General features: G+C 52.8%; 1 protein-coding gene across 2 annotated transcripts; it reads right to left on the bottom strand.

Annotated features, from left to right (window-relative positions):
* Nucleotides 1–2,556: 2,556 nt before the first annotated feature.
* On the bottom strand, nt 2,557–26,119 carry BAG3 (BAG cochaperone 3). Of its 2 annotated transcripts, none has more exons than XM_008144426.3 (4): nt 25,605–26,119; nt 8,917–9,237; nt 7,149–7,547; nt 2,557–3,900 (listed from the first exon to the last, which is right to left on the bottom strand). In XM_008144426.3, exons 1-4 carry the CDS (start codon nt 25,782–25,784, stop codon nt 3,076–3,078), a joined length of 1,725 nt encoding a protein of 574 aa, XP_008142648.2. In that variant the 5' UTR covers nt 25,785–26,119; the 3' UTR covers nt 2,557–3,075. The 2 variants fall into 2 exon arrangements, with proteins under 2 accessions (XP_008142648.2, XP_028005420.2); XM_028149619.2 differs by having other exon boundaries at nt 2,557–3,897.
* Nucleotides 26,120–26,237: the final 118 nt, after the last annotated feature.

The raw sequence follows: 26,237 nt of genomic DNA, 5'->3' as shown, positions 1-26,237 counted from the left end.
GGACTCACCAGGACCATCCCCGTCACCACGAGGGGCGTGGGCAGCGCCCACCTCCCATGGAGGAGGAGGAAAAGGCCCGGAGATAGGACACAAACTTGCCCAACCTTCCACACCTGGGGATTGCAAGAGAGAGCTGGTGGGAGAGCTGGCCCTACGGCTTGTCCACTGATACTGACATTTGTTTCTGGGTAAATGTCAACTTGGCCTTGGAATCATTAAGATCTAAGTCAAGGGAGCTTTAAGGGCCTCCTGGCCACCCAGGGTGCCTGTGTGTCTGGGTCTGGACAACAGTAGGGAATAAGGAGGTGTCAGAGTGGACCTGCCCTCCGGGGGTTCGCAGTGTGACTAGGGAATGATTGGAGATGTTAAAACAATTGGGCTCTGGCAACTAGACCAAAGGCTCGGGGGAGTTTGGGGAAAGGAAAGTCTGAGGAGGGCACCGTCCAAGCGGGGGTGGGTCAGACCTGGAAAAGGGGGTAGAGTGCAAGCGCAGACATCCATGGTGCGAGGGTGGGAGGGAGCTGCCGGAGGGGATGGGGACACTGAGCGGGGAGGAAGGGTGCTCTAACAGCCTTGGGAACCAAACCCAGGGATCTGGGCTCGCTAAAGGCTGCGAGTATAGGCCCCGTTACTTGCTAATTTCAAACCACTTGTTTTATCTGGGAGACAGGAATCATCTCACAGGACTTGAACACATTACATGCCCTGACCTAGGAGGAGGTGAGGGGTTCTTGGCCCTTTCCCTCTTGGCCACCGCAGCCCAGCTGGTGCTAAAGAAGATGGTGAGGCTAACATGGCCTTCGATGTCTCGTGGGCCGGGATTCAACTCCTGCCTCTGCTCCTGGTTCCTTGGGCGTATGCACATCACTTCCCATTCCTCACCCAATACACAGGGATGTTAAGAGCTAACATGTGCCATGTGCCAGGCACTACTGTCACAGCTTCCCTGGTCTGAATTCATTCAATCCTCCCCCTCCACCCCGCCCACATTTTACAGCGGAAGAAACCACCAGGAAAGAAAGGACCACGTAGGTACCTTTTCCATGGCCCTAGAGCTGGTCCAGGAAGCTGTGACTTGACCCATGAGTTCTGATTCAAGCCTGTGTCCTAAACCATCCTTCCCGTAAAGGGCATTGGGAGGGTTAAATAAGCCAAAACCCCCGAGCGCTCGCCAGATCCTCCGTGGCTGTCAGTCCCGACTCTTACAGGGGCAGACAGTCATGTCAGTAAGAACATGGCAATCAGCTCTATGCCCAGCCCGTTGCCCCAAGCAAAGCCCAAGGGCCACCCCACAGGTCAGGTGAACTCCTGCCCTCGTCTCCACCCACGTACCATCCAATTTGGAAGATTGAAACTATTCTTTGTTAAAGGGCTACCTTCTGATGTTGAGTGATAAAAGTAACATCAACCTAATTCAGTAAGCACTCAAGAAGCCTTAATGCTCAGGTCCAGTGAGAATAGATGCCCACGTCACAAAAAGAAATGGTCACCTTCTTTGATTCAATTTAGACATAGTCCAGTTGGCTTCCCCCCAACCCCCCTCCTATTTACATGGCTGAGTGTCTGGAATCAGTGGCGTCTTTAGCAGTCAGCTTGTACTCTCCAGATGAGTTCACCCAGGAATGCTGTGGGCAGAGTCCCATGGGAATAACTTCAACCTTGCTCAGCAAGCTAAGAGTGGCAAGTATACCGGTGTGTATTTTGGTGCGGCGTGGTCCGTCAGGCACCAATATTAAACTCAATACAGTCATGAGGAATTCAGCTCGGGGCTCTGAAGTCAGCGTGCTCCCTGGGAGTTCCAAGGCTCATCTTTCCCTCCCTTTTCGCTTTCAGGCTCACTTGGTAAGCAGTTAGGAGACATCAAGCACAGCTCCACATGCCGGGGCTGTGGTCCTTCCCGGCTCTTAGAAGACAGGCACAGAAAGAGGGATCTTCTTCCATCCAGCAGCTTCAAAGTTCATCTGATCTCCAACCCCAGTGGCTTCTAGGAACCCAATCTGGGAAGATAAACCTGTTAATGAATCATAATGTAAATATCTGTGTTTTCCGATGGTCTTAGGCTCTACAGCAGCGGTTCCCAACCTGTGGGAACCGCTAGCAGGGTCGCCTAAGACCATCGGAAAACACAGATATTTACATTACGATTCATAACAGTAGCAAAATTACAGTTATGAAGTAGCAACGAAAATAATTTTATGGTTGGGGGTCACCACAACATGAGGAACTGTATTAAAGGGTCGCGGCATTAGCAAGGTTGGGAACCACTGGTCTAAGGCCAGGTGGGCAGAGTGGCATCTTGGCTGGGCAGTCTGAAGGTGTGGGACACACATCCCCATTACCTGAGTTCACAGCCCTGAGTCTGCCAGGATGCAGTGTAACCCGAGGCTGAAAATTGACCAAGGCTCATTTCTCATGAGCTGGGCCGGCAGAGATGGCACAAACCCCAGCGCAGGCTCGTAAACGCGTCTGCCACTTATTTTTACTGAAGCCAGCGAGAGACCATCTTGATGATGCCTCTCTCTTCAAAGCTTTACAAACCACAAAAAAAACACCGAGTCATATTATTACTTTATTTTCCTTTTTTAAAATGTAACATTAAAGTCATCCAACATACAGAAATTCCTATGGCTCCTTACACATTTTGCTCTAAATTAGGCATTTTAGCTTTGAGATGAAGAAAATCATCCCATTTAAAATGGCAACATTTCTGAAAAACAGGTTTCATATTTGTGATGGGAAACTTCCCATCTACTCCCCCCCCAAACTCCTCCAGTCCAGAGCTACAGGAAGACAGTTCCAACCCCGGCTAACATGTGGGGCCCATGCAGAGGGCGGGCCCCGAAGCAACAAGCGCTGTTAACTTTTGAAACAAGCAACTTCTTTATTGTACAGCACAAGAATACTGGAGAAAAGCATCATTTCCCTTTTAACCTTTTTACTGTTTTGCCTCCACCCGGGTTACTGCGTACCAAGCGGCTATGAATAGTAAAAACCTATTGATTTCAAGTCCCTGAAATGCATGCAACTGAGAACTTCCTAACGCACACAATCAGTTCCCAGGCTCCACGCGGCTTTTTACTGAGATGGTGGTGCTGGCTCACCAGCTGTGTCTGTCGTGCTGCCAGGGTTTGGAGTGGCCGCTGCTTTGGCATCTGGCTGCTGGGCTTCGGCTTTGGGATCTTCCCCATTTCCGGCACTTTTCTTACCCTGGTCTGCGGCCACGGCACCCATGATTTCCTGCAGTGGCGGATCGCTTTCAAGGGAGCTGGGCTGGAATTCATAAACCTGGACTTGACCTGGGACATCGATTGCCTTCTGTTCAAGTTTCTCCAGGATGGTCTGAACCTTCCTGACTCCATCTCTCCTGGCCTGACGGACATCAGCTCGTCCTTCAGGGTCCACCGAATCCAGAGCCAGCAGCTCTTTGGTCAAATACTCTTCGATCATCAGGTACTTTTTGTCCGTCTTCTTGCCCTCGAAGCTGTCCACAGCCTGCTCCAGCCCCTGCACCTTCTTCAAGATGGCTTCCACTTTCAGCACACCTGGATGCTTGGGGGGTGCCTCCGCTTCTCCTGGCTTTTGGGGTGCGGCTTCTGCTGGGGCAGGGCTGGGGGCTGCCCTCTCTTCTGCAGCCACATTCTTGGGGGCCGGGGGGACAGCAGCAGGAACGGGGCTGGGAGCCGGAGCGGGGCTGGGAGCCGGAGCAGGAGGAACCTTTACTTCCACCTTCTCCGAAGGAGGTGGGGGCTTCTGAGCAGCAGGCTGGGAATCCGCCTCCTTTCGGATCACCTGAATCGGGACGTGTCCAGCAGGGAGATCTGAGCCCGCTGGGCCGGGTCTGCTTTCTGGTTTGTTTTCAGGTTGTGGGACAAACGAAGCTTCTCGATGGGTCATGGGCTGCTGAGAAGAGGCAAGGACACAAAGATATTTTTAATAACTGGCTGAGAGTCACAGGATGTTGTCCGTAGCTAGTATGATACTGATTAGAAAGAAAGCTGGGGAATGGCTTTTTTAAAAAGTTTAACAGTAGAGATTTTCAAAGTCAGTAACAGCTGTTACAAAATAAACATGTACTAATCACGTGTGTGACCAAACCATGTGTCATGCTTCCATTCATCACCTTGGTCTATTTATTAGTGTGTGACCTCTCACTGGATTTTTCTGTAGATGGCATTCTTAGGGCAATAAAAAGAAAACCAATATAATTTTCAAAAAAGAAAACACTAAAAGCTCATGCTGACCACTGAGCTAGTTTAGCTCAAAGCCAAGTCCTGGGCGACTCAGACTCTCGGGTGATGCAGCTGTGGAGGGTAATTGCCACTTGTCCCCGTTCTTACGCTGTGGGGACAGTCCCTGCTCAGGGGGTGATCTTCCCATCTCCTGTTTCAGAAAAGTTATCATTTCTTTTAACCTATGACAGCCTAGTGGTTTCTGCCCAGAATGATATCTTTTTTGAGACAAAGCAAGAGGCCCCAGATAGTTAACCCTGTAGGAATTCTGCTGGGCACATCTGGGCCAGAACTGCCACTCAAGGATGCATTTCCGCACTGACTTCCGGTTGCACAGGCCTCGGAGATCCTCTGTAATGTGACTGTAAGTTAGAGCCATACTGTGTTTAATGAGCTACGCTTAGAACCAAAACATCTGGCTCTTCCCCTTTAGGTGAGTATCTAAAACCCCTTAAAAAGCCCACACCCCGCCGAAACCGGTTTGGCTCAGTGGATAGAGCGTCGGCCTGCGGACTGAAAGGTCCCAGGTTCGATTCTGGTCAAGGGCATGTACCTTGGTTGCGGGCACATCCCCAGTGGGGAGTGTGCAGGAGGCAGCTGATTGATGTTTCTCTCTTATCGATGTTTCTAACTCTCTCTCCCTCTCTGTAAAAAATCAATAAAATATTTAAAAAAAAAAAAAAAAGCCCACACCCCAATTCCATCCACTGGGAAATAAGAACTGAACTACATTATTTCTAAAGTGTTTCCAATTTAAAATACTAAATTCCACTATAATGTTCCGTTGGCTCAAATCCTTACAAGCCTCCAAAAAGGGATCTTTGAACAAGCTATCTGGGTGGATGGGCTACCTCTGGTCTGGGCATGGGCCCCTGGTCCTTCAGTGGAGACTGGGGCAGGGGTTCGTCACAAACAAGGTTAATCAAGGGAAGTGGAAACAGGATTAAATATTGTTTTACCATTTATGGGGGACATTTGGGAGAGACATGAGGGGGAAACTCTAGCTCTGTAAATGGGTACCTCGTTCCTGGGATTACTGAGCCCGAGTAAGGACCTGTGGGCACCTTGCTGTCCGAATGCCAGCAACCTCCTTTCCCACCAAATCTCTCCTGCCAACCCAGACATCCTCAACTTTGGCCCTTCTCACTCATGAACCAGCCACATGTCTCTTTGGGTTTTAAAATAATGGCTGGGCCAGCTGGCGTGGCTCAGTGGTTGAGCGTCAACCTATGAGCCAGAAGTCAGGGTCTGATTTCCGGTCAGGGCACATGCCTAGGTTGCAGGCTTGATCCTTAGTGGGCTGCGTGCGAGAGGCAGCCGATCAATGATGCTCTCTCATCCTTGATGTTTCTATCACTCTCGCTCTCTCTCTTCATCTCCCTTCCTCTCTGAAATCAATAAAAATATATTAAAAAAACAAAGGCTGGGTAAGAAGTGATTTTAGAAACACTTAAGAGGGGATTGCTTCATGGCTCTACTCTTCAAAAGTGTCAAGATCACAAAAACAAAGAAAGGTGGCCGAGGCACTGTGTTAGACGGTAGGAGACTAAGGAGAAATGACTCAGTGCAGTGCTCATGATCCTAGATACGATCCCGGGACGGGAAATTGTGATAAAGGAGATTTGAAAATGGACTGTGTATTAGATAACAGTGTTGTACGGATGTGACATTTCCTGAACTACATTCTATTGTGGTTCTGAATGAGGTCTTTCACTTAGGAAAATATTTACTCAAGTAGTGAAGGGTAAAGGGGCATGATATCTAACAACTAAAATTCAAATAACCGAAATACATAGGTGAGATATATATAGAGAGAAGAAATGACAAAGCCAACAGCAAAACGTTAACAGTGAATAAGGGTGAAGGGCATACTGGACTTTTTTTGTATGATTCTTACAACTCCTCTGTAAGGTTGAAATTAATTTACAAACAAAAACGGCTAAAATAAAAATAGGAAGAGGATGATGCTGTTACAGGGCTCTGGACGTGCCACTATTTGTAGTAAAAGACACTCAGCATTTGTTTACAGAGGGACTTCCTTCTGAAAACTGTGGCAGAGAATTCATGCAGCTGCTCAAGTTGCAGCCAGAGGGGGCTTAGGGCTGCTGACTACTCCGCTGCTGAGCTACAAGCTGCTCGAGCTGCTCCAGGAACCCACGCCCCGTCTCCACGGAAGGACCAGAAGGCCAGCATAGTCCCGTCCACCCAGACGGCCGACTCACGGCCAGACAGTATGGTCCTCTACCAAAGAGGAGGAGAAAGGGGCAAGGGATGGTCTCTGCCGTCAAGCTCACAGCTAAGGTGAGGAGATAAAAATGAACATTGGACATGCACGAGCAATCCCGTGCGGCACTGGAAGGGACTCACGAGGCGCCGGGAGAAAGGCCAGCCTGGCTTGTCCCTGGCAGGATAGGGAGACCCTGGACCGTGAAGGCATTTCAAGGAGCGGCTCAGCATGGGCATCGGCTCGGACGCGGGAAGGACAGAATGGGCGGAGTGGAGGAGGGGGGTCGGGGAGGAAGGAGACAGGCTGCCTGGAAGATGAGGCTGTGGCTGGGGCGTGGGGGGGGGGGGGGGGCTGAGGGGCCCTGAAAGGCGGGCACTAAGACACCTGGACCCCAGGTGTGTGAGGGATGATGCGTTCTGCCCAGCTATTTCCCACTGTGGTGGCTGGAGCCTGCCCCCAAGGCAGATGCCCGGACAAAAGAGCAAAAGCAGTAGAAAGCACTGAGGGTGTACAGCCAGCCCTGGGCCTACATTTCTTAATGACCAGCCATTTCAGGGTCTCACTTTCCCCTACATGTGTGGGACCCAGAGGGGCCTGATGGGGGGTGGGGGTGGGGGCAGAGAACTTGCACAGAGCTCCTCGCCCCTAAAGAGATGCTGCCGTAGCCAGTCTGGCGACACCAACTCTCCTACCTGAGGCCTGTTGACCACAGTGTGCACACGCATGGGCGACGGGGAGGGCACTGGTGTGCTGCCTCTGGCTGGAGAGCTCTCCCGGCTGGACGCACCGAGGACAGGCGACCGGAACGGGGATGCTGCCCGCCGGGGCTCCCCCTCATCCCCCTGGATCTTGTGGTACACGGGCTGGTGGGTCTGGTATTCACCCTGCTGGGCTGGGTGATGGGTCTTCTGGGCCTGGTGGAAGGAGGACTGGGCTGCCGGCCGGGAGACGTTCTGCTCGTGGATCACAGGGATGGGGATGTAGCCCCGGGGGAGCTGGTGGCTGCCCAGGCTGCTCCTGCCGGAGGAGGGGGGCAGGCTGGCCGAGGAGGACGAGGACGAGCAGTCCGAGGTGGCTGGAGACTGGGATCGCTGCAAGACATAAAGGGTAGAGGTGTGGCCCCATAAAGGACCCTCTGCCTGGCACTCTGACCCGCCTCCATTATGTGCTCAGGGCAACAGGTTTCACGGGACCTCCCATCTGTAAGCCTTTCTGTTTTCAAACTGGAGTGTTTGGGCTGAGAGCCCTGCAGTCAAGAGGCCTGGGCTCCAGTTCTTACCAGCTCAACCGCCTCTGAATTGGTCACAAACAGAAAAGGGCACCCTCCCCCTCACCGGGCTGGCCTGAAGCTTAAGGAAGACAATCTGTGTGTGCGTGAGCACAAGGCCCACAAACAAGACACATTGTATTTGTTATTATATGTCGCTTCGTTTCCTTTTTCCTGTTAACCCTCTCCTGCCAATCCACAGAGAACTCAGCTGGGCACGGGGAGCTGCGTCCCCTGCGTGGCCCGAGACAGGCCAGGCCCTTCCCTTCTATTCACATAGGAAACCAGGAGGGCGTTTCCCCGGCTGGCTTCTGAGGGTCCTGCTAGCACAAATCTGTTAAGATTTCTCTGATGTGTCACTTTTTATTTTTACAGCAAAAACATTACAAGTATAGCTACTGCTTCTCCGAGAAATGCAATGAACTTCCCAGGGTTCTGCATTAAGTATAGCTTTTTACCCCCAAGCCGGCAGCGAAGCCAGACCCCTGGAACAGAGCCGAGGGAGGCAATCCCAGCCCTGGGTACGACACGGAGCAAGAATGCGTGCCTAAGACTGTGCCGATGTCTGCAGACGGGAAAACCAGGAGGACTTACCGCTCAGGAACCCTCCTGGGTCCACTGGCCCTCAAATCTCGGCTAAGCACCGGATTCAGAAGTAGTGGCTTCAGCCTTAAAACCCTATCACCGAGCAGCTGCCTTCCCCACTCCTTATTCTGGATTTCCGTTTAAACCGTGGGACACTGTGAGGGCGGCTACGCTGTCTCATTTTCGTATCAATATAGGTCCAAGCAGTTAATCCTCATCCGTAAGCACTGAACTTAACTAACAAATAGCTGTGTTTCTGAACGAGAAAGGCCAGCGAAAGCGGCATCAGATCAGGAACCAGACGGCCAGGCTCTCGTCCTAGCGATGTCACATCTGGACCAAACTCCTTACCCTGCTGAGCCGCAACCCCTGAACTACAAAAACGAGCCATGGCCCCTGCCCACCTGAAACACACCTGTGAGCGCTGGCGGGCAATGTGGGGCCGTCGAGTTGGCTCTGCTGGGTGACCTCTGCTGCTGCAGGCCAGGCCCAGATGCCCTGCATTTTATCAGGTGCCAGGCCCAGGGTGCTGGCAGTCTGATGCCAGCCTAAGGAACACAAGACTCCCAGGTCGCATTCACAGGCCCAAGAGCCAGGCCTCTCCTTACCTCGGGTCTGTGGGAGGCTGGGGGCTGGGCAGCCGCAGCTGCTCCCGCCTGTCCGCACTGTCTGTCCGGCGGGGCGGTGTCCGCCGCCTGCAGAGGGGACTGGGACCTCTGAGGAGCCGGGGCGGCCTCCGTTCGGAATCGCTGCGCCCCGGGCTGCGGAGCGGCAAAGAAATGGTGCGGCGGCCGGCTGTCGGCGCCTTCGTGGAAGACGGGAATGGCAATGTAGCCTGGTCGGAGCTGGGGGTACACAATGTGGCCTTCCCTAGCGGGCAGCAGCCTGGGGCCCTCCCGGGAAGGGCCATTTGCAGAGGACGGAGTTTCCTAAAATAAAAGGAGAAACACAGACGGGTTAGAAACGGGGATGGAAACACTGCTGAAGAGGAAAAAACATGGTGCTGAGCGCTCCCATCTTCCAGAGTGATCCCGGGCCCCTTCCTCGGCTGGGCACAGGGAGCACAGCTGCCCCCCACTTCTGCCAGACCCCCTTCCCTCCAGAGGCTGCTCTCTGGCCAGCAGGTTAAGAATTAGAGACAGCCTCCATCTCCCACTCTGGGAAGCCAGGGCTCGTTTCTGGGGCAACCAGGCAGCACCGTGTGCAGGAAAGCCGCTGTCCATCTCCCAGACCTCCAGGGACCCAGACGCGAGAAGGTCCTACTTCAATCCCAACTCGCTAAGTCACAGCCAGCGTCTCTGCTTCCTCAAAGGTCCTCCCGGCCCAAGCCAGTTGGCTCAGTGGAGAGAGTGTCAGCCCTCAGACTGAAGGGTCCCGGGTTCAAACTGATGTGTCTCTCTCACATCGATGTTTCTTTCTCTCCCATCCACTCTCTAAAAAAAAAAAAGGAAAAATATCCTCGGGAGGATTAACACAAGTAAAAAAGACCCTCCGGTTTCCTAACAGCAGAGCTGTGCTGGCCTCAAACACAGGCCACAGCTTGGAGATCTTTACCGAGAAGGGGCAGCAGGGGGAGGCTGCCTCCTCTGGAATATTTTCAGAACAAGCGGGGGGGGGGGGGGGGGGGGGGAGAGAGAGAGAGAGAGAGAGAGACAGAGAGAGAGAGAGAGAGAGAAGGAACGCAGAAGCAGCACAGGATGAGAACAAAACCCAGGGATTACATGTGCTGGATTTCTGATGCCAACAAAGCCTGCTGGTGAGGAGCGGCTGGGGTCCCCCCATGTCCTCTCAGAAGTTCTCCCTTTAGTGGCCTGGCTATTTTGGGACCCTGGAGAAGGCCAAGTTCCAGATGTACCACAGAGAGAGATCTTGTTTCAGGTGACAAGGCTGGCCAGTCACTCACCGGGCAATGTCACTTCTCACCAAGCAGAGGCTGGGCAACTGAAGCCGGGGAGCCCCAGGCTTTGGGTCCTGCCTGTCTCCTGAGCGTGACACAGGCCGGGGCTGTGGATTCCTGCCACTTATGCACATCCCAGTGGATCAACTATTAAGAAGGAGAGCGAGCCCCCCTTCAGAAGGCATCTCTGAACCGCGAACAAACGCCCCAGGCTGAGCGGCTAGGAGCTGGCCGGGCGTGTCACTCGGCTGCCAGTGGAGAAGCCAAGGGCCGATCTGCATCTGAGTGACGGGCCGCTGTGATGTGCCGTGTTTCTGTATCTGTGAGCACCAGTGGCTGACCCGGAATTCAGCCCTTTCCAGCCGGTCAAGGCTGCCCTCCGGCTGCGCCCCGCCCAGGCTCCGGCGCCCAGGAGCGGCAGGGTGCCGCAGTGTCCTTGGGCACCAGCTAGAGGCACGCTCAGATTAGAATGCCCACGTGCTCGGGCGCCGCATTATTTTAGCTGCTCAAGTCTGAGGTCACCCAAGAGCAGGGAGCGGGTCCAGGCTTCACATTCAAAACCGAATTCCTGCCCTGAGACTGGCACCGAGGGGAGGCAGCAAGAAGCACCAAGAAGCCCTGTGCTACGGGGTGCTGACCCCTAGCATGCCGCCAGGCTCAACCCGGGGCCTGGACAAGTGGTGGGAGGTCTGTGCTGGCTGCCCAGGGGCCCTGCTTCCTCCAGGAAACCACAAAGGCCTCCCGCATCGGCACCCTCACCCACTGACCACCTCCTGGTGAACGTCCTGCCACTGAGGTGCTCGGTACGGTGAGTGGCCAAGCCAGCAAGTGCGACCCCTGCCCACTAGGGGCTGACGCAGGACAGCTCAGCCCTGGCCCGTGTGGCCCGTTGGCTGGATGTCGTCCCCTGAGCCGGGAGGTTGCTGGTTGGACTCCCGGTGGGGGGCGTGCAGGAGGCAGCCAACTCATGTTGTGCTCTCACATCGATGTTTCTCTCCTTCTTCCTCCCTCTCCCTTCCTCTCTCTCTAGAAATCAACAAACTATTCTTAAAAAAAGCTGAAGGCTGCATGAAACAAACGGGAAGCCCCACGACCTGGACAGCCCGGGAGGCTGCGGATGGGGAGACGCGTGGGCAAACGCGTGGCTTTCCCAGTTAGGATGGGACGCCCCTGGAGAGGCTGAAGTTCATTCTGACCTCCATGAGTGAGAGTTCTGGGACAATTCTCTGAACTCTGTGACCTTACCCCCCGTACCCAGAAAATGGAGCTGGCAATGTCCACGTCACAGGACTGCTGTGAGGTTTTATGAGCGGTCCAGAGGGATGGGATGCCCAGGAGCCCGAAACACATGTGAGTTCCCTCCCTAAGTAGGCATGCGATTATGCTATCACACCCCAAAGTGTCCAAGGAATCAGAACTGAAGGGCAAAGTTACCAGACGGTGATTGGAGTCAGAATGGTGGCTGCCCCGGAGGGAATGGCAGGGACTGGGGAGTCTTGAAAGGACCTTTTGAGGGAATGGAAATATCCTCTATCTTGTTCTGGGCAGTGATAAATGGGTGCACGCCTCTGTGCAAATCTACCCAACTATGAACTTCTCTGGAACCGCCCTCCCCCCCCCATTGCCCATTCCCTGCCACATTCCACCTACACCACCTGGTTTCACAGGTGAGGGCTGCCAACCCTCCCCCATCCCCCACAGCCGGCGGTCAGCTGAGCCTCCAACTCGGACCCTTCCAGGGCCTGGAAACCGTAGGCCTGGCTGAGGCGTGGCTCCTCCTGGGGAAGCCCCTGAATCCAGGAGGCCCCGGAGCCGGCCTGCCAGGAGCTGTGCATTTTATGCATCTCACTGAAGGTATTGTGCACCTCAAGGATCGGAGAAAAGGCAAGGAAGAGGAAGGAGGGAGGGAGGAAGAGGGCTGGACAGCAGACTGATCTCCAGAGCCGATACTCTGCCTGGGCCTTGGAAGAGGTGCCACGTGGGGGTCAGGGGAGGAAAGCATGTGGTCACTGTGGGTGTCAGAGCAGCAGTGAGAAAGGGGGTGGCCCTTGAAGGTAAGTGCTGAGCTGAAAGCTGGAGAGGCCCCATGTCCTCTGTGTGTGAGTTCCTGACAAGTGACCTCACCAAGACGGGAAGAATCGAAAGGAGAAACCAGGACATGTCAGGAAACAAGAGAAGTCAGGGCAGAGCTGGGGACAGGGCATGAAAGGAAGGATGACCCAGGAGGAAGAGGGAGGGAGGGGCCAAGACGCGAGTTCTGAACCTGGACTGGTTGAACAACGGTGCTGTCCGCTGGCACAGGTGGAAGGCAGGGAGGGTTATGGGCGGCTGGGAGTACGCTGCTCCGGCCGTGCCGAGGCCTGCACTCCCGGCTCCGTGTGAATGAATGTCCCCTTTATCCATTTAATAAAAAACCACGGTGACGGAAGGAGCCTTGACTTGGGGTGGTGAACACACAATACAATATAAAGGTAATGTACTATAGAACTGTGCCCCTGAAATCTAGATAATTTTATTAACCAACCAGAGGCCCGATGCACGAAATTCGCGCAAGGGTAGGCCCTCACAGCCACCCCGGCTGCTGCCTTGGCCCTCATAGCCCCAGCTTCGTCCGGAAGGTCAGCTGGATGGTCATTCTGCTGTTCAGTCTAATTAGCATATTAGCTCTTTATTATATAGGATGTCACCCCTATAAATTCAATTAAAAAATAAACAAACAAAACACCCACGCATCTCTTCATGAGCCTCAAGTCTAAAAGGCAGCAACTTCCCTCCCACTATGGTGGGGTTTTGTTTAGCAAATCCCCGCTTTGGGTAAATTAATAAATCACATCAGTTTTACAGAGCAGGCAGCTAAGTACGTCCACATGGATGGGTAATTCAAACCAGGAATGAAACTCCCGCCTATACCAAGGTCAGTACCAGGAATGCGGACCCACCTTCTAATGTGTCTGTCACTAGGGCCTGATCAACAGCAAGTGCTTCTGTGTTTACTAACTACAAAGCACCGTCCGAAAGTTCATTAAATTGCCCTTACCTGAGGATATGTTTAGAGAGAGGGAGGGAAGGAGGGAGGGAGGGAGGGAGGGAGGGGGAGGTAGAGAGGGAAACATCGATGTGAGAGAGAAAGATGGATAGGTTGCCTCCCATACGCGCCCCCGACTGGGGATGGAACCTGCAACCTTCTGGTGTACAGGATGACACTCCAACCAGCTGAGCAGTCCGACCAGGGCAGGAATTGTTTTCCAGTGGAGCTCAGCTCACTATCCTTATCTTTGGCCAAAGACAAGGAATACATACATACAAACCCAACTAGGAGGAGGGGCTCAATGGGGGAAGAAGGAGACTTATGTAATACTTTCAACAATAAAGAATCATTAAAAACACACACACAATTAGGAAATAGCCAACACCCTGACTTCGCTGCTTCTCTCACTGCATTAATTTATAAAATGAATTATTTAATTCTCCTTCCTCGTTTGCACACACATTAAAATCCTCCGAGGTGTGTCTCAGAGAGCACCAAACAACTCCACGAGGTAGCCAGGACAAAAAGCAGGAAAAATGACCCCAGATGAGCCAGTTTGCCCTACTGGATACAAGGTATTATTATCAGAGAAGCCTGGGGTTAGGAGCTGAGCTTGGGTGAGCCCTGGAATTTACATAAGCCTTGTTTGCTCAACAGCACGTCTACACTCATTACTTGGTTTTCATCACAATGTGGGAGCTAGGGGACAGCTAGGGGACGTGGAAGGAGATTGCACGAGGTCCTAATCCAGGTTCTGTCCTCAACAGGTGTGCGACGTGAGCAGCTCGCCTCCCCTCTCTGGAGCTCAGATTCCTCAGCTGTAAAGGAAGGGGAGGCCCAGATGTTTTGTAAAGCAGTGTTTCTCAGACTCTGGGGGGGGCTTCAGAGCATCCAGGAAATGCAAAAAAAAAAAAAAACAACACACACACCACAAACCCCACTAAGCCCAGTCCCAACCAAGTCTGATTCAACAGGCGTGGGACGGCCAACCAGAACTGCACTGAGAAACACTGATCTAAACGAAGTCCCTTCCAGCAGCGACAGGCTCGTGGCCTCTGACTTCCAAGGACCCGTACTTACGTAGTAAGTATCTGCATAAAGCTCAAAAACAGGGAAAAGTGATTTCACGGAAATCTAAAAGAGACCACTCCTCCTGCACCCAGTTAAGTCACATCAGGTGCCTGTCAGTGCAGTAGGTAGCCCATCGGTGTCAGAAATCATCAGAAATCGCTGGAACTCCGGGGCCCCTCAAGTTTCAGGTACCAAACGGAGAGGAGGAGGAAACTGAGCCCCCGCAGGACTCCTGCCTTAGAAGCAGGGCAGGAACAGGCCTTGGGCACCTGCAAGGCATATGCTAATTACTACTGGGGTGTTATACATGCACGGCCTTAGCTGCTTTGGAGACAACTGGGGAGCAGGATGTGCCTCGACCCATCCACAATTAGTTCCCTGTAACAGAGTTACCTCTGAACCCTAAAATACTGTCCTACTGCAAGCCCCCAACCCCAGCTGCATGGTACCGCACCCTGTGGGCTCAACACCTGCCACCACGGCTCCCATCAGTGCGGTCTGAACGGAGGGACAGCCACAGGGGACTCTGAGGACTGCCCGGAGGTGGCCTCAGCGCTGGAGTCTGAAGTAGGACACAGATGCTCATAACCGGGTTTCCAGGCCGGAAGAGCCTTCACAGTGGCCAGGCGCTGATTTTTTACTAATGACACTTCAAAACTTCTAAAACAAAAAAAAAAGATGCGGGAAACAAGAATCCTGGAACTGCCCAAGTATCTAGGACCGAGACCAAAATTAAGTGGCTTGGCTCACGTCTATCCCGCAGGAAACAAAACAAAAGACAAGCTTCCTTCTAAAGCAAATAGAGCTGAGCTTCGACATCCTACCAACCTTCCGTGGGTACTAAAGGCCACAGAAATGAGTTAAGTACGGCCGGGCGGACTGGCTCGGTTATACCATGTGCACGGAAAGGCTGCCAGCTCACTTCCCAGTCAGGCCACATACCTGGGTTACAGATTAGATTTCAGGCTGGGGCACGTACGGAAGGCAACTGATCAATGTTCCTCTCTCTCCCTCTGTCTTCCTCTCTCTAAAATCAATAAAAATATACATTAAAAAAAGAAATCAATTAAGTATTTATTGCTATCCTATATAACCTATATAATAAAAGGCTAATATGCAAATCAAACGGTGGAAAGACCGATCGCATGATGCACATTGACCACCAGGGGGCAGATGCTCAACGCAGGAGCTGCCCCCTGGTGGTCAGTGCACTCCCACAGTGGGAGCTCCCCTCAGCTACAAACTGGGCTAACAGCTGGCGAGCGCAGCGGCGGTGGCAGGAGCCCGCCTCCGCGGATGTTCACCTCGGGGGGGATGTTCCCGAGGGATCCCAGACTGCGAGAGGGCACAGGCTGGGCTGAGGGACCTGTCTCCAGTGCACAAATGTCGTGCACCGGGCCTCTAGTTTGATACATAAACAGTCATTTGTATGCACACAGCCAAACTCAAAATTCCTTAAGTTCTCACTGGATTGTGATAAAGGGTCTCTCCCACGCCCCCAGCCCTGTTTGGGGCATACAACAGGCAAAACCTGAATAATAAGTGAAGGCCACATCCACCAGTCTATTTACACTGAAGCCTAATTCCTCAGTGGTCTCATCAGGTTGGAAATGAGCCTGTTAGAGTTAGAAGCCCCTTATCGAAATCCTAAGAATACTGATGAGCAAAGAGGCCATCTTCTCTGCCGAGAATTGTATCTACAGTTCCATGACCTGGGAGCAAACAGCCAGAAACAACTGTAGGGGCCGGAGCCCTAAACACCCCTCTCCCTCCAACAGGCCCAGCCAGCTGCTCTGAAGGGGCCTGCACTCCGGACAAACTCACCGCTGAGAACCCACACCCACCGTGCAGTGACTGTGGCTCCTCACACACATGCCGAGACCGAGCCAAGCCAGCCAGGGGGCAGGGGGACCTGCTTGGGAGCAGAAGATCCGTTGGTGTCCCCCCAAAATCCTCAGTGCCTCCCCCACTGGAGGGGTGATTTCCAGGCGAGGCACCAGCACCAGCACCTCCACCTGCTGGAAGGAGTGCTCGGGGCTCAGAGTCAGCACCCGGCCTCCCCCGTCCCCAGCCCCTCTAGTCCTCCTCAAGGATTCCACGTAGATGTGGCCCAAGGTCACAGGGAAGTGACTGCAGAATCAGGCCGAGAATTCCCGTCACCAGACTCCCAGCTCCTGAACTCCCAGCTACAGGAAATCAAAAACCACCGACCTCCTCTTCAGGGGGAAAAAAAAAAAGAGTAGGAGCACTTTTTTAAATCACCTACAGCCTGAATCACAGATGGAAAAGTACCTGAAACGCCCACACCAGGAAACAGACTGTCCGAAGTTAGATAAAAGCGACCTCCTGTTACATTGCCATGGTTTCTCGAGCACTTCTCTCAGCCTGTGGTTGAACACTGGTCAATCGATCGGCTCTTCCACCTTCCAGAAAGTGTTTGTTGGTATCAGGGTGCAGGGCTTCAACTGACACACATTTTGCATAAAACACAATTTCCCAAAAGAAAAAAATCTCCAGTTCATCAACCGTGGCTTAGAGAACCCCTCTGACTGATGGTGGCAGTCTTGGGGGGGGGGGGGGGGGCGGGGAACTCTCCTCCCCACCCTGGACACTGGTTGAAGGAGTCAGTTCCAGTGATCCAAGGGGGATAAGAGGCGGCCTTGCTTCTGAGAAACAAGACTTCCCATCTACCTGCGAGCCGACAGACCCATATCCAACCAGAACTGTCTACGCGTGGGCAAGTCAAATGCCTACCTGAGCCTTTCTGAGGACTGCACACACGTGGCAGGTCGGGCCCTGACGCATCACCTTCCGTACGCCATCCCCCATGATCCTCACAGCTATGACCCTTACAGCCATCCCCCAGGATCCTTCTGTGTGCCCATTTTACAGAAGGGGAGGCTGAGGCTCTAGGAGGGTAAGTGACTTATCTGAGATCACTAGCACCTGATACCAAGGCCAGGCTGTGTTAACCCTTTCACTGTCACTGCCACACCCGTACGCTGTGGCTAATGTCTTCATATCCATCTTCCGGGGATTAAATGCAGCAAGAGAGAAAATGCTTCATTTTGCCTGGCTGAGCTGGGCCGAGGCTCAGACCTGGAACATTCAGTTCCAGTGTGCTCTGGGCCAGGAAGCCAGCGCTGCTGCTGAGTCATTGCCTGGCTGAGGCAGGGCAGGGAGAGAGCCGAGTGAGGGTGCTGGGCTCACTTGAGGCACGGCAGGGAGAGAGCGGAGAGTGAGGGTGCTGGGCTCCCCGGCCAGGAGAGCTGGTCCTGCTCGGACACTCAGGATCCCCAGGACTAATCTGGAAGATTCAAAAAATGAAGTGGCCGCCTTCCCTCCTGCACATGCGTGGGCTTTCATTCATTCAGTGTCTAAGAAGAATCTAAAATACCTGGGAAACCACTCTACATTAATGAACTGAGGCGTTTCTGGTCTGTTCTTCAGCAGGATGCTAAGGGATTTGCAGTGGAAGTCTCAGCTCAGTCGCTCTGTACTGGGAGCTCTCGGTAGCCGTGCTGTTTGCAGGCTCCTGACATAGGCAGTGAGCAATGTGCAACCCCGGGCTTTTCTGAATTGACAGTGAATAAGCAGCTCACTCTGTGGTGTCTGCTCTCACTGGCGGCCACAGCGGGGTAAGAAACCATCACAGCGCCGGGGCTCTCTGTGCAGCTGTGGGTCTGGCAGCGACTGTCAGCAACCAGCCGCTCCAGCAGGCCTGCTCCAAGACGCTGTGTCACCGGTGGGGACACACAGGAAAGTCTCTACAGACCCAGAAGAATGACCTGGGGAAAATGCCATTCAGAAATGTGATGAAGAGGAGGGGGAGGAGGAGGGGGGAGAGGAGGAGGAGGAGGAGGAGGAGGAGGAGGGAAAGAAAGGTGATGAAAAGGAACCAGCTCTCGGGGGACAGCCTGCCTCCTAACCCGATGCAGGAAACGCCTGGTGGAGAATGGCAGTGGAGGAAAGCGCCCTCTATAACAGTGTCTACATGGCACTGAACACCATGACTGCAGAGAGCAGGCATCAGTGAGTTCAGATGGGATCAAGGAGTGAAGACTCGGCCCATCTCCTAAGCTCAGACCCAGGCTCGGGAATGAGCCACCATCTCCCACCCACTGTACAGAGAGGCCATCGGCTGCTGATGACGGGCTGTCTGGCCAGCTGAGTGTGAAGGACTTTCAAGAAGGCCCACTGGGGGCAAGTCTGCCACCCCTGCTGGCTGCCGGGTGGGGGCAGATCTCTGGCCACACCAGCCAGTTCCGTTTGGTCACAGTTGACAGGCCTCAGGCCAGACACACCCCCTCTCCGAGTCTGTGTTCTCAACCCCTCCTCTTCATCACATTTCTGAATGTTTCTATTTTAGAGAGCTGCTTTGAGGAGTCAGAGAGATAAGATTTGTGAAAGCACCCACATGGCACATACGTATAAATATGAACCCCAAAAATATTGGGTTCATGTCTTCCTAAAGAAACTCTCTGATTAAGCTTTGCAAGCTGCCTGGCTTCCTGAATAGCTGCCATGCCCCTCCCTGCAAGAAATCTTCCTAGAAATATGCGAAGATTCTATAACCCCAGATACTGCACACAGTCGCACAATGCCAAGGGAGGGGTGGGTGTTAGCTTCCATGTCTGCCCAAGGAGGGGATCTGGAGCTGAGCCTCAGGAGTCCAGCTGTGAGTCCGGGAGCAGAGGCAGAGGGTCCCGGGGTGCAGACTTGATTCAGGAGCAATGGGGAGCCGGCAGGGGCTGGAGAATTCCAGGCAGGAAGGACAGGTTTCTTCTTCAGGGTTCATCAGCACTAGTGGGTCCTCACCAGATTCCTACCAAGCAAGGCCTTTGTCTTACGCTTCATTTTTTCTCCGTAAAGTGTCTTAAATATATTTGTTGTTGTTGTTAATCCTCACCAATGGACGTTTTTCCATTGACTTTTTTTTTTTAAGAGAGAGTAGAAGGGAGGGGGAGAGACAGAGAGAGAGAAACATCGATGTGAGAGAGACACATTGATTAGTTGCCTCCTTCAGGCATGCTGACCAGGACCAGGAATCGAGCCTGCAACTGAGTATGTGCCCTTGACAGGAATCAAACTGGAGAGACCCTTCAGTCCGTGGGCTGATGCTCTATCCACTGAGCCAAACCGGCTGGGGCAAATGTCTTAAATATTTAAGAGCCAGGTTAAGCCAGCAAAAATGTGGAGAAAGAGTAGGTTTGGATTATGCACAGCTTTCTATTTTTGATGATGAATGTCAGATCATTTTAACCCATCAATAGGAAATGATAAACATGTAGAGTGCTTATATAAGGCAACCGTGTGTCATTGCAGGAAGGAGGACAGCGCTAATCAAGCCTCATGGGAGGTACAGAAGCTTTCTGACTCACAACCAGCCCAACAGCATGAAGCAGCGTAAGCCTTCCCGGCCCTGGCTAACGTCAAGTGCCGCCATGCCACCGCTGCTGTGTACAGACTCTACCCTCGGAAAGGGCAAATCGACTCGACGAAACGGGGGACAAATTATGCTGTCCTTGCACAAGCTAACAGACTGTTCTTTAGAGGGGAAACGAGGGCCTTGGCTGAGTTGGACTTCTAAGGCATCTGGCCAGCTCTTTATCCACACTGCTCATCGTAGCAAAGGAATCTGCCCCTCGGTAACTGCAACTCGCTGGAAACTCAAAGGACAGAATGGCCATCACTCCCTGACTGCTCTGATCCCTCTAAGCAGCCCTGGAGCTTGCAATCGGCCTGCAGAGAGCAAAATGACCTCATCTTCAAGAAAAACCAGGAGAGGAGGCTCTGCTGAACCTGAGGCAGAATAAATGGGTGTCTCTACTTCAATCGAAACTCAGAACGTTTCCAGTTTCCTGTGAAAGGATGTCTCTACCTCTCTCACAGGACCTGAGGATCATCTGTCCAATGATTACGGGCGGGCTTCTGCTGGAGGGAAGACAGGAAGGAAACACTGACTCGCGCTTTCTTGGGGTGCAAGAGGGTCTGGGAACCTCCCTGAGTCTGACCCTTCCCCACACCTGGCACTGTCACCCGGCAGGCTCCATCCCTCCCCACATCACCCCCCTGCCCCCATATTCACACTCCCAGAAGCCAGGGAGTTTCACTAAGAAGGAAAATGAGGGATTCCAGGGCCTACATGCAGGCCTACTGTACTCTAAGTCACAATCTGCCACCTCCTTCCCCCAAATGAGATCAATGCCACTCAGTGGCTCCAAATGCAAGTCTGGCAGATTCAAGAATCATCAGGAGCCCTAACCGGTTTGGCTCAGTGGATAGAGCGTCGGCCTGTGGACTCAAGGGTCCCAGGTTCAATTCCGGTCAAGGGCATGTACCTTGGTTGTGGGCACATCCCCAGTGGGGGGGGTGTGCAGGAGGCAGCTGATTGATGTCTCTCTCTCTTCGATGTTTCTAACTCTATCTCCCTTCCTCTCTGTAAAAAATCAATAAAATATATTAAAAAAAAAAAAAAAAAAGAATCATCAGGAAAGCTTTTCTGAGTTTCAGATTTCTGGGCCCTACCCTGAGCAATTCGGATTCAACATGGGGTGGGGATGGGAGGTTGGAAATAGTGGGTGACACAGCTAGCAATCTGTGTTCTTAAAAGGTTTCCCTGAGCGCTGGCCTGTGTGGGTCGGTGGTTAGAGCATCAGCTCTCACACTGAAGGGTCTCAGGTTCAATTCCCAGTCAAGGGCAAGTACCTAGGTTGCAGGTTTGATCCCCAGCACTTGCAGTGGTGCATGCAGCAGGCAACTGATTGATGTGTCTCTCTCCCCTCCTCCCTTCCATTCCAAATATCAATGGTTCGGGCTCGATCCCCAGTGTGGGGCATGCAGAAGGTAGCCAATCAATGATTCTCTCTCATCATTGGTGTTTGTATCTCTCACTCCCTCTCCCTTCCTCCCTGAAATCAATAAAAATATATTTAAAAATCAATGGAAAAAAATATCCTCAGGTGAGGATTAATAATAATAATCTCTATAAAAGCCTAAGTGACTGACCATATGTCCGACTGTCTGGCCAGTACATATGATGTGGACTGGCAATTTAAAAATAAACGTTGACTCACGCATGCGCAATACATATAAAGCTCTTGCTGGCACCCATCGCATGCGTGCTTCAATCTGTCATTGTTGATCAACTACTGGCACAACGTACCTCTGACACTTCATCTCTGACACTTCTATTATAGAGAAAGGGAGAACAGCGATATTAAAATATTTCCTCTAATATATGTGCACCGGGCCACTAGTAATAACACTAATAATAAAAGCTTCCCTGGAGACTGCCAAGCTTGGAATTGTGCTGACGACCTCCAAGATCTGGAGAGCTAGGAAAGCCCTGCTCCTGGAGGGAGGGTCTCCCTCTGGTGCCAAGGGGTTTGTGACAGAACACCGAAGGAGTTGGCCACTGTTTATTCAGTGAGAACCCAGAGGAGGGGCAGCAAGGAAATTGTGCATCTCCCGACTCCAACGCCAACGCCAACCTCTCTGCCAGGGTGGCGGCTGGACTGGTATGAACTTGCCGGAGATTAGTGGGAAGCCCATGTGTGCAGAAAATCAATATCCAGGAAGACTGCAGGTGGGAGGTACACTTAGAGTGGAGCTGGATAAAGCCCAACGCCTTGGCCTCCAGCTGTCTCCCCACCTCCCCCCCGCCTCCCTGCACTGAAGGGCAACACTTGCATTCACTTTCCCCCTCTGGAAAAATGGGGATAAAGTCACTCTCACCACCTCAGGGGAATGTGGGAGGATCAACTGTGAGGAGACAGAGACTAAGACTAAATGAAAGCCATTCCTTTACCAACGTGGTTCAACTGTACACACTCAGAAACTGCCTTCCCCAGAGGGCTTTCCCTGTTATTCCTGCCCAATGCTCTGGATCGACTGACAGCATCTCCAAGATAAGGATGCTTGGAGGGTCCTCTTAGCTCAGCTCCTCCAAAACAGCCCTTCGTTTTGTGCCAGGGCCCTTTTCCCAGTATGCATTAAGAAACCGATTTCTGCCCTGGCGGGTTTGGCTCAGAGGATAGAGCGACGGCCTGTGGACTCAAGGGTCCCAGGTTCCATTCCAGTCAAGGGCACATGCCCTGGTTGCAGGCTTGATCCCCAGTAGGGGGTGTGCAGGAGGCAGCCAATCAATGATTCTCTCTCATCATTGATGTTTCTATCCCTCCCTTTCCTTTCCTCTCTGAAATCAATAAATATAAAAAAAAAAAAATTAAAAAAAGAAACAGGTTTCTACCCTGGCGGGCTGCTAAGTGGTTAGAGCACAGACCCGTGGACTGAAGGGTCCCAGGTTCAATTCCAGTCAAGGGAACATCCTTTGGTTGCAGGCTCCATCCCCAGCCCGGGTCAGGGTGTGTCAGGGAGACAACCAATCGATGTGTTTCTCTCACATGGATGTTACTCTGCCTCTCCCCCTCTCTTCCACTCTCTCTCTGAAAATCAATGGGGGGAAAAATATCCTTGGGTGAGAATTAACCAAAAAAAAGAAACCGATTTCTCATATAAAGTAATACTGAAGGGCTTTCCATTGTATTTTGTCTGGAGTAGGGTGTAAGTCATGTAAGTGAAACTGAATTCATCATCCAGATATTCTGTGTATATCAAAGCACAGATTCGAAAGCGATGAAGCCCAAAGAGCTAATGAACTGGATGTTAGTTTTCACCTTATGTGTTGGTTTCGTGCTGAGAAATCGCAAGTAATGAATTTGGTAAGGAGAACTCTTTTCTTGAGCTGATCACAACCAGCCATCACCATTCAAGTAATCACAGCACAGAAGTCAGCCACCCGATCCTTGGCGATCAGAAAGAAGGACACAAAAATAATCAAGTATTCCAGCCCACACACTCCAGGGCTTCATACAAATTCAAGATGCTTCTACCTTCTTCCGGATAGATACACTGCCTCTTCTTAGGACTTTCTGGTGTGGTTCTCTTTGCCATTAGTATTAGCTGAGTGACCTTTGCAAACACACTTCCACTCTTCTGAGCTTCTCTTTCAATATAATAAAGAGGCTGAGCTAAAAGATCTCTAAGGACCTTTCAACGTTAAAATTCGAACTTGAATTTTCAAGTCAACTTTTCCTGCGTCAGACTTCCGATTTAGTGGCTCTTATTTTCTATGTGTTGAGAAGAATAGTAATTCAACCTGCTTTTTTCCACCCTGGGACGCTTTATGAAACCACAGCCTAAGCCATCCATCGGATGGGTGCACAGAGATCTCAACTTGCTGGGTGAGTTTCATGTTGAAAACAAAGTGCCGGCAACCTGGGTCTTACACCGCACTCGGCGGATATGTTCAAACTTGACCTTCACTCACAACAAAGGTGCCAGCAGATTGACTGCCCCTGCCTCTATAGGAAGGAAACCTCAAAATGATTGTGTTTTTTTTAACCACACTAAAGATCTAGCCCTAGCCGGTTTGGCTCAGTGGATAGAGTGTCAGCCTGCGGACAGAAGGGTCGTGGGTTCGATTCCGGTCAAGGGCACATGCCTGGGTTGCGGGCTTGATCCCCAGTCGGGGGTGTGCAGAAGGCAGCCAATCAATGATTCTCTCTTATCATTGATGTTTCAATTTCTCTCTCCCTCTTCCTTCCTCTCTGAAATCAATAAAAATATGTAAAAAAAAAAAATCTACATCCACACAGACTGCAGTAACAGGCTGGTTTGAAATGAGCATGCGTTTCACCCAATAATGGGCTGAACAGACAGACAGACAGATACACACACAAATAAATATATAATTATGGCTCTTGTACTAATTATAGCCGCTTGTACTAATTTTCAGAAATAAATATACAATTAATTTCTTATAAATGTAAGTTGCTGAGTGGTTGCTGAATGTACAATATCTCATCATTGGGCACTAGAGTTTTATCAATATTTTAAAGAAAAAAGTTTATAAAATGAAGGTAAATAATATACCTCTTTCTTCTAAAATAACTTTTAAAGCATTTTTAACTTTGTGAATTTTTGTCTTCAAAATAATTTACCAGGTCTTTGGAGCTTTTATTCTCATTTTGTCCAGAACAGCATTTACAGTGACCCTTTAGGTACATTTCCTTTTTGGTTTAATCCTCACTCGAGGATATCTGACTTTTAGGGAGAGTAAGGGAGAGAGAGAGAAACATCGGCTGCTTCCCCATCAGCACCCCGAACCAGGAATTGGACCCAATCGAACCCATAATCTTTTGGTATACAGGACGACACGCCAACCAACTGAGCCACCCGGCCAGGACTAAGTACTAGTATATTTCCTTCTGGGGAAAAAAAAAAAAAAAGCTCAAATTTATAAATAATTGCACAATTTTCTGTGCAATTAGTTATAATATTTAAAATTAGACTCTTCAATTTCTTTATTTTCACATTGCCACGCCCCTAAGGGTTAAGTACTTACCCCTGCACATGTGTAAAGGGAGCATACCTCTGCTGTGTTCACAAAAGCATTCCTGCTCAGTTATTTGTGCATTAAAAACGAGTCCTGGGCGTTTTAATACCGCAGCAGGGGGGGAATGAATGCCATTTCTTTCTGCCAGTGAGGCAATGTCGGAAGGAAGGCGACGGCACAGCCTCAGTTGAGGGGAGAAGCCTGTTTCTCACAAGTCACCCCGGAGCAGATCCCCACGGGGAACGTCTCCAACAACACAATTTTAACTTCAAATCGAAAATGGACAGAAAGAAGGAAAAAAAGGGAATGTGTCCCCAGGAGTCTCCTGAGTCACTGTGTCGGGGACAGGAGTCCAGTCGCGGTCCCCCTGGGCCGAGCCGAGGCGCCCCGGGAGGTGGGACCCCCCGCGCCCGCCCACCACCCCGCCCGCGAGCGGCCCCCTGGCGCCGCCGAGTGAAACCACGGCCTCGCCGCGGGCAGCCGGGCGGCCACCGGGCCTGGCCCGGGCCTGGGGTGCTGACCAGGCCGGCCGGCCCTCGCGGGGCCCGGGCCAGCTCCAGCCACCGGCCCACCGGCCCTCCGCCCCTCGAATCGAGCCGGTGGACGGGACCTGGCGCCACCGCGCGGGTCGCACTTCCCGGCCGACCCCCGGCAACACCCCGCGGCCGGGGAAGGAAGTCCCCGCCGAGGCCTCCCCCTCGCCCCGCGCCGGCCAAGGGCGGCCCGGGACGGGACTCGTAGGGGCGCAGCAGGCCGCCCCCGGGAGCCGGTGCCGCCCGGAGGTCCCCGCGGCCGACCTCTGGGGCCGGGGCGCGGCGGGCACGGGCGCCTCGCGGCCCCGCCGCCCGGCCCGGCCCGGCCCCGCCGCTCGCCGTCCAGGTGGGGGGCCTGCCTGGCTCACCTTGGGGCCCTCGGGGGGCACGCGCGGGTCGTTCCACGTGGTGGTGCGGTTGTTGTGGTCCACGAAGAAGGGCCAGCCGGTCTGCGGGTCGATCTTGATCTCCCAGCCGGGGGGCAGGGGGTCGCGGTCGCCGTTGCCGGACGCCGCCTGCATCATAGGCGAGTGGGTGGCAGCGCTCATGCTGGGTCGGGGTCGGCCCGGAAGGGAGGCCGCCGGGGTGCGGGGTGCCGAGTCACGGGGTGCGGGGCCTCCGGGCGCCGAGTCGCTCGCGGGCCGCGGCCGGAGCTGGAGCCGTGCGCGCCGCCGACGTGTCCGGGAGGCCGGCGCCGGGCACCTTTATGAATTAAAGGAGCGGGTGACGTGGCCCGGGAGGGGTGGAAGTGTCTGGAAATAGCCGCCTCGCTGCCAGAGGGGAAGGAGGAGATAAAGGGAGGCAGCAACTGGCCGGCTAGAAACTTCTGGTCCCCTCCGGAGAAGTTGGCGGCGGCGGCGCGGGCCGGGAGCGGAGCTCCGCCCTGAGTCATCGGCTATAATCGTGCGCGCCGGGCGGGGCGGGGCGGGGCCTCGGGCGGCCGCCCCTCCCCCACCCCCTCCTCTCCCCACCCCCAGGCCTCGGGGTCCCCCTGCCGCTGG

The sequence above is a fragment of the Eptesicus fuscus genome, chromosome 17, assembly GCF_027574615.1.
Source record: "Eptesicus fuscus isolate TK198812 chromosome 17, DD_ASM_mEF_20220401, whole genome shotgun sequence".
In the NCBI taxonomy this organism is placed as follows: Eukaryota; Metazoa; Chordata; class Mammalia; order Chiroptera; family Vespertilionidae; genus Eptesicus; species Eptesicus fuscus.
Note: the sequence above shows the minus strand (reverse complement) of the source record. Positions and strands in the feature narration are given on the sequence as shown.

Excerpts from the sequence above, each read along its gene's own strand:
- BAG3 (XM_008144426.3), bottom strand. The coding sequence starts at position 25,784 with ATGAGCGCTGCCACCCACTCGCCTATGATGCAGGCGGCGTCCGGCAAC. Across the intron at positions 9,238-25,604 it reads TGCCCCCCGAGGGCCCCAAG|GAAACTCCGTCCTCTGCAAA; the intron begins GTGAGCCAGGCA and ends CTTTTATTTTAG. Across the intron at positions 7,548-8,916 it reads CAGCCTCCCACAGACCCGAG|CGATCCCAGTCTCCAGCCAC; the intron begins GTAAGGAGAGGC and ends TATGTCTTGCAG.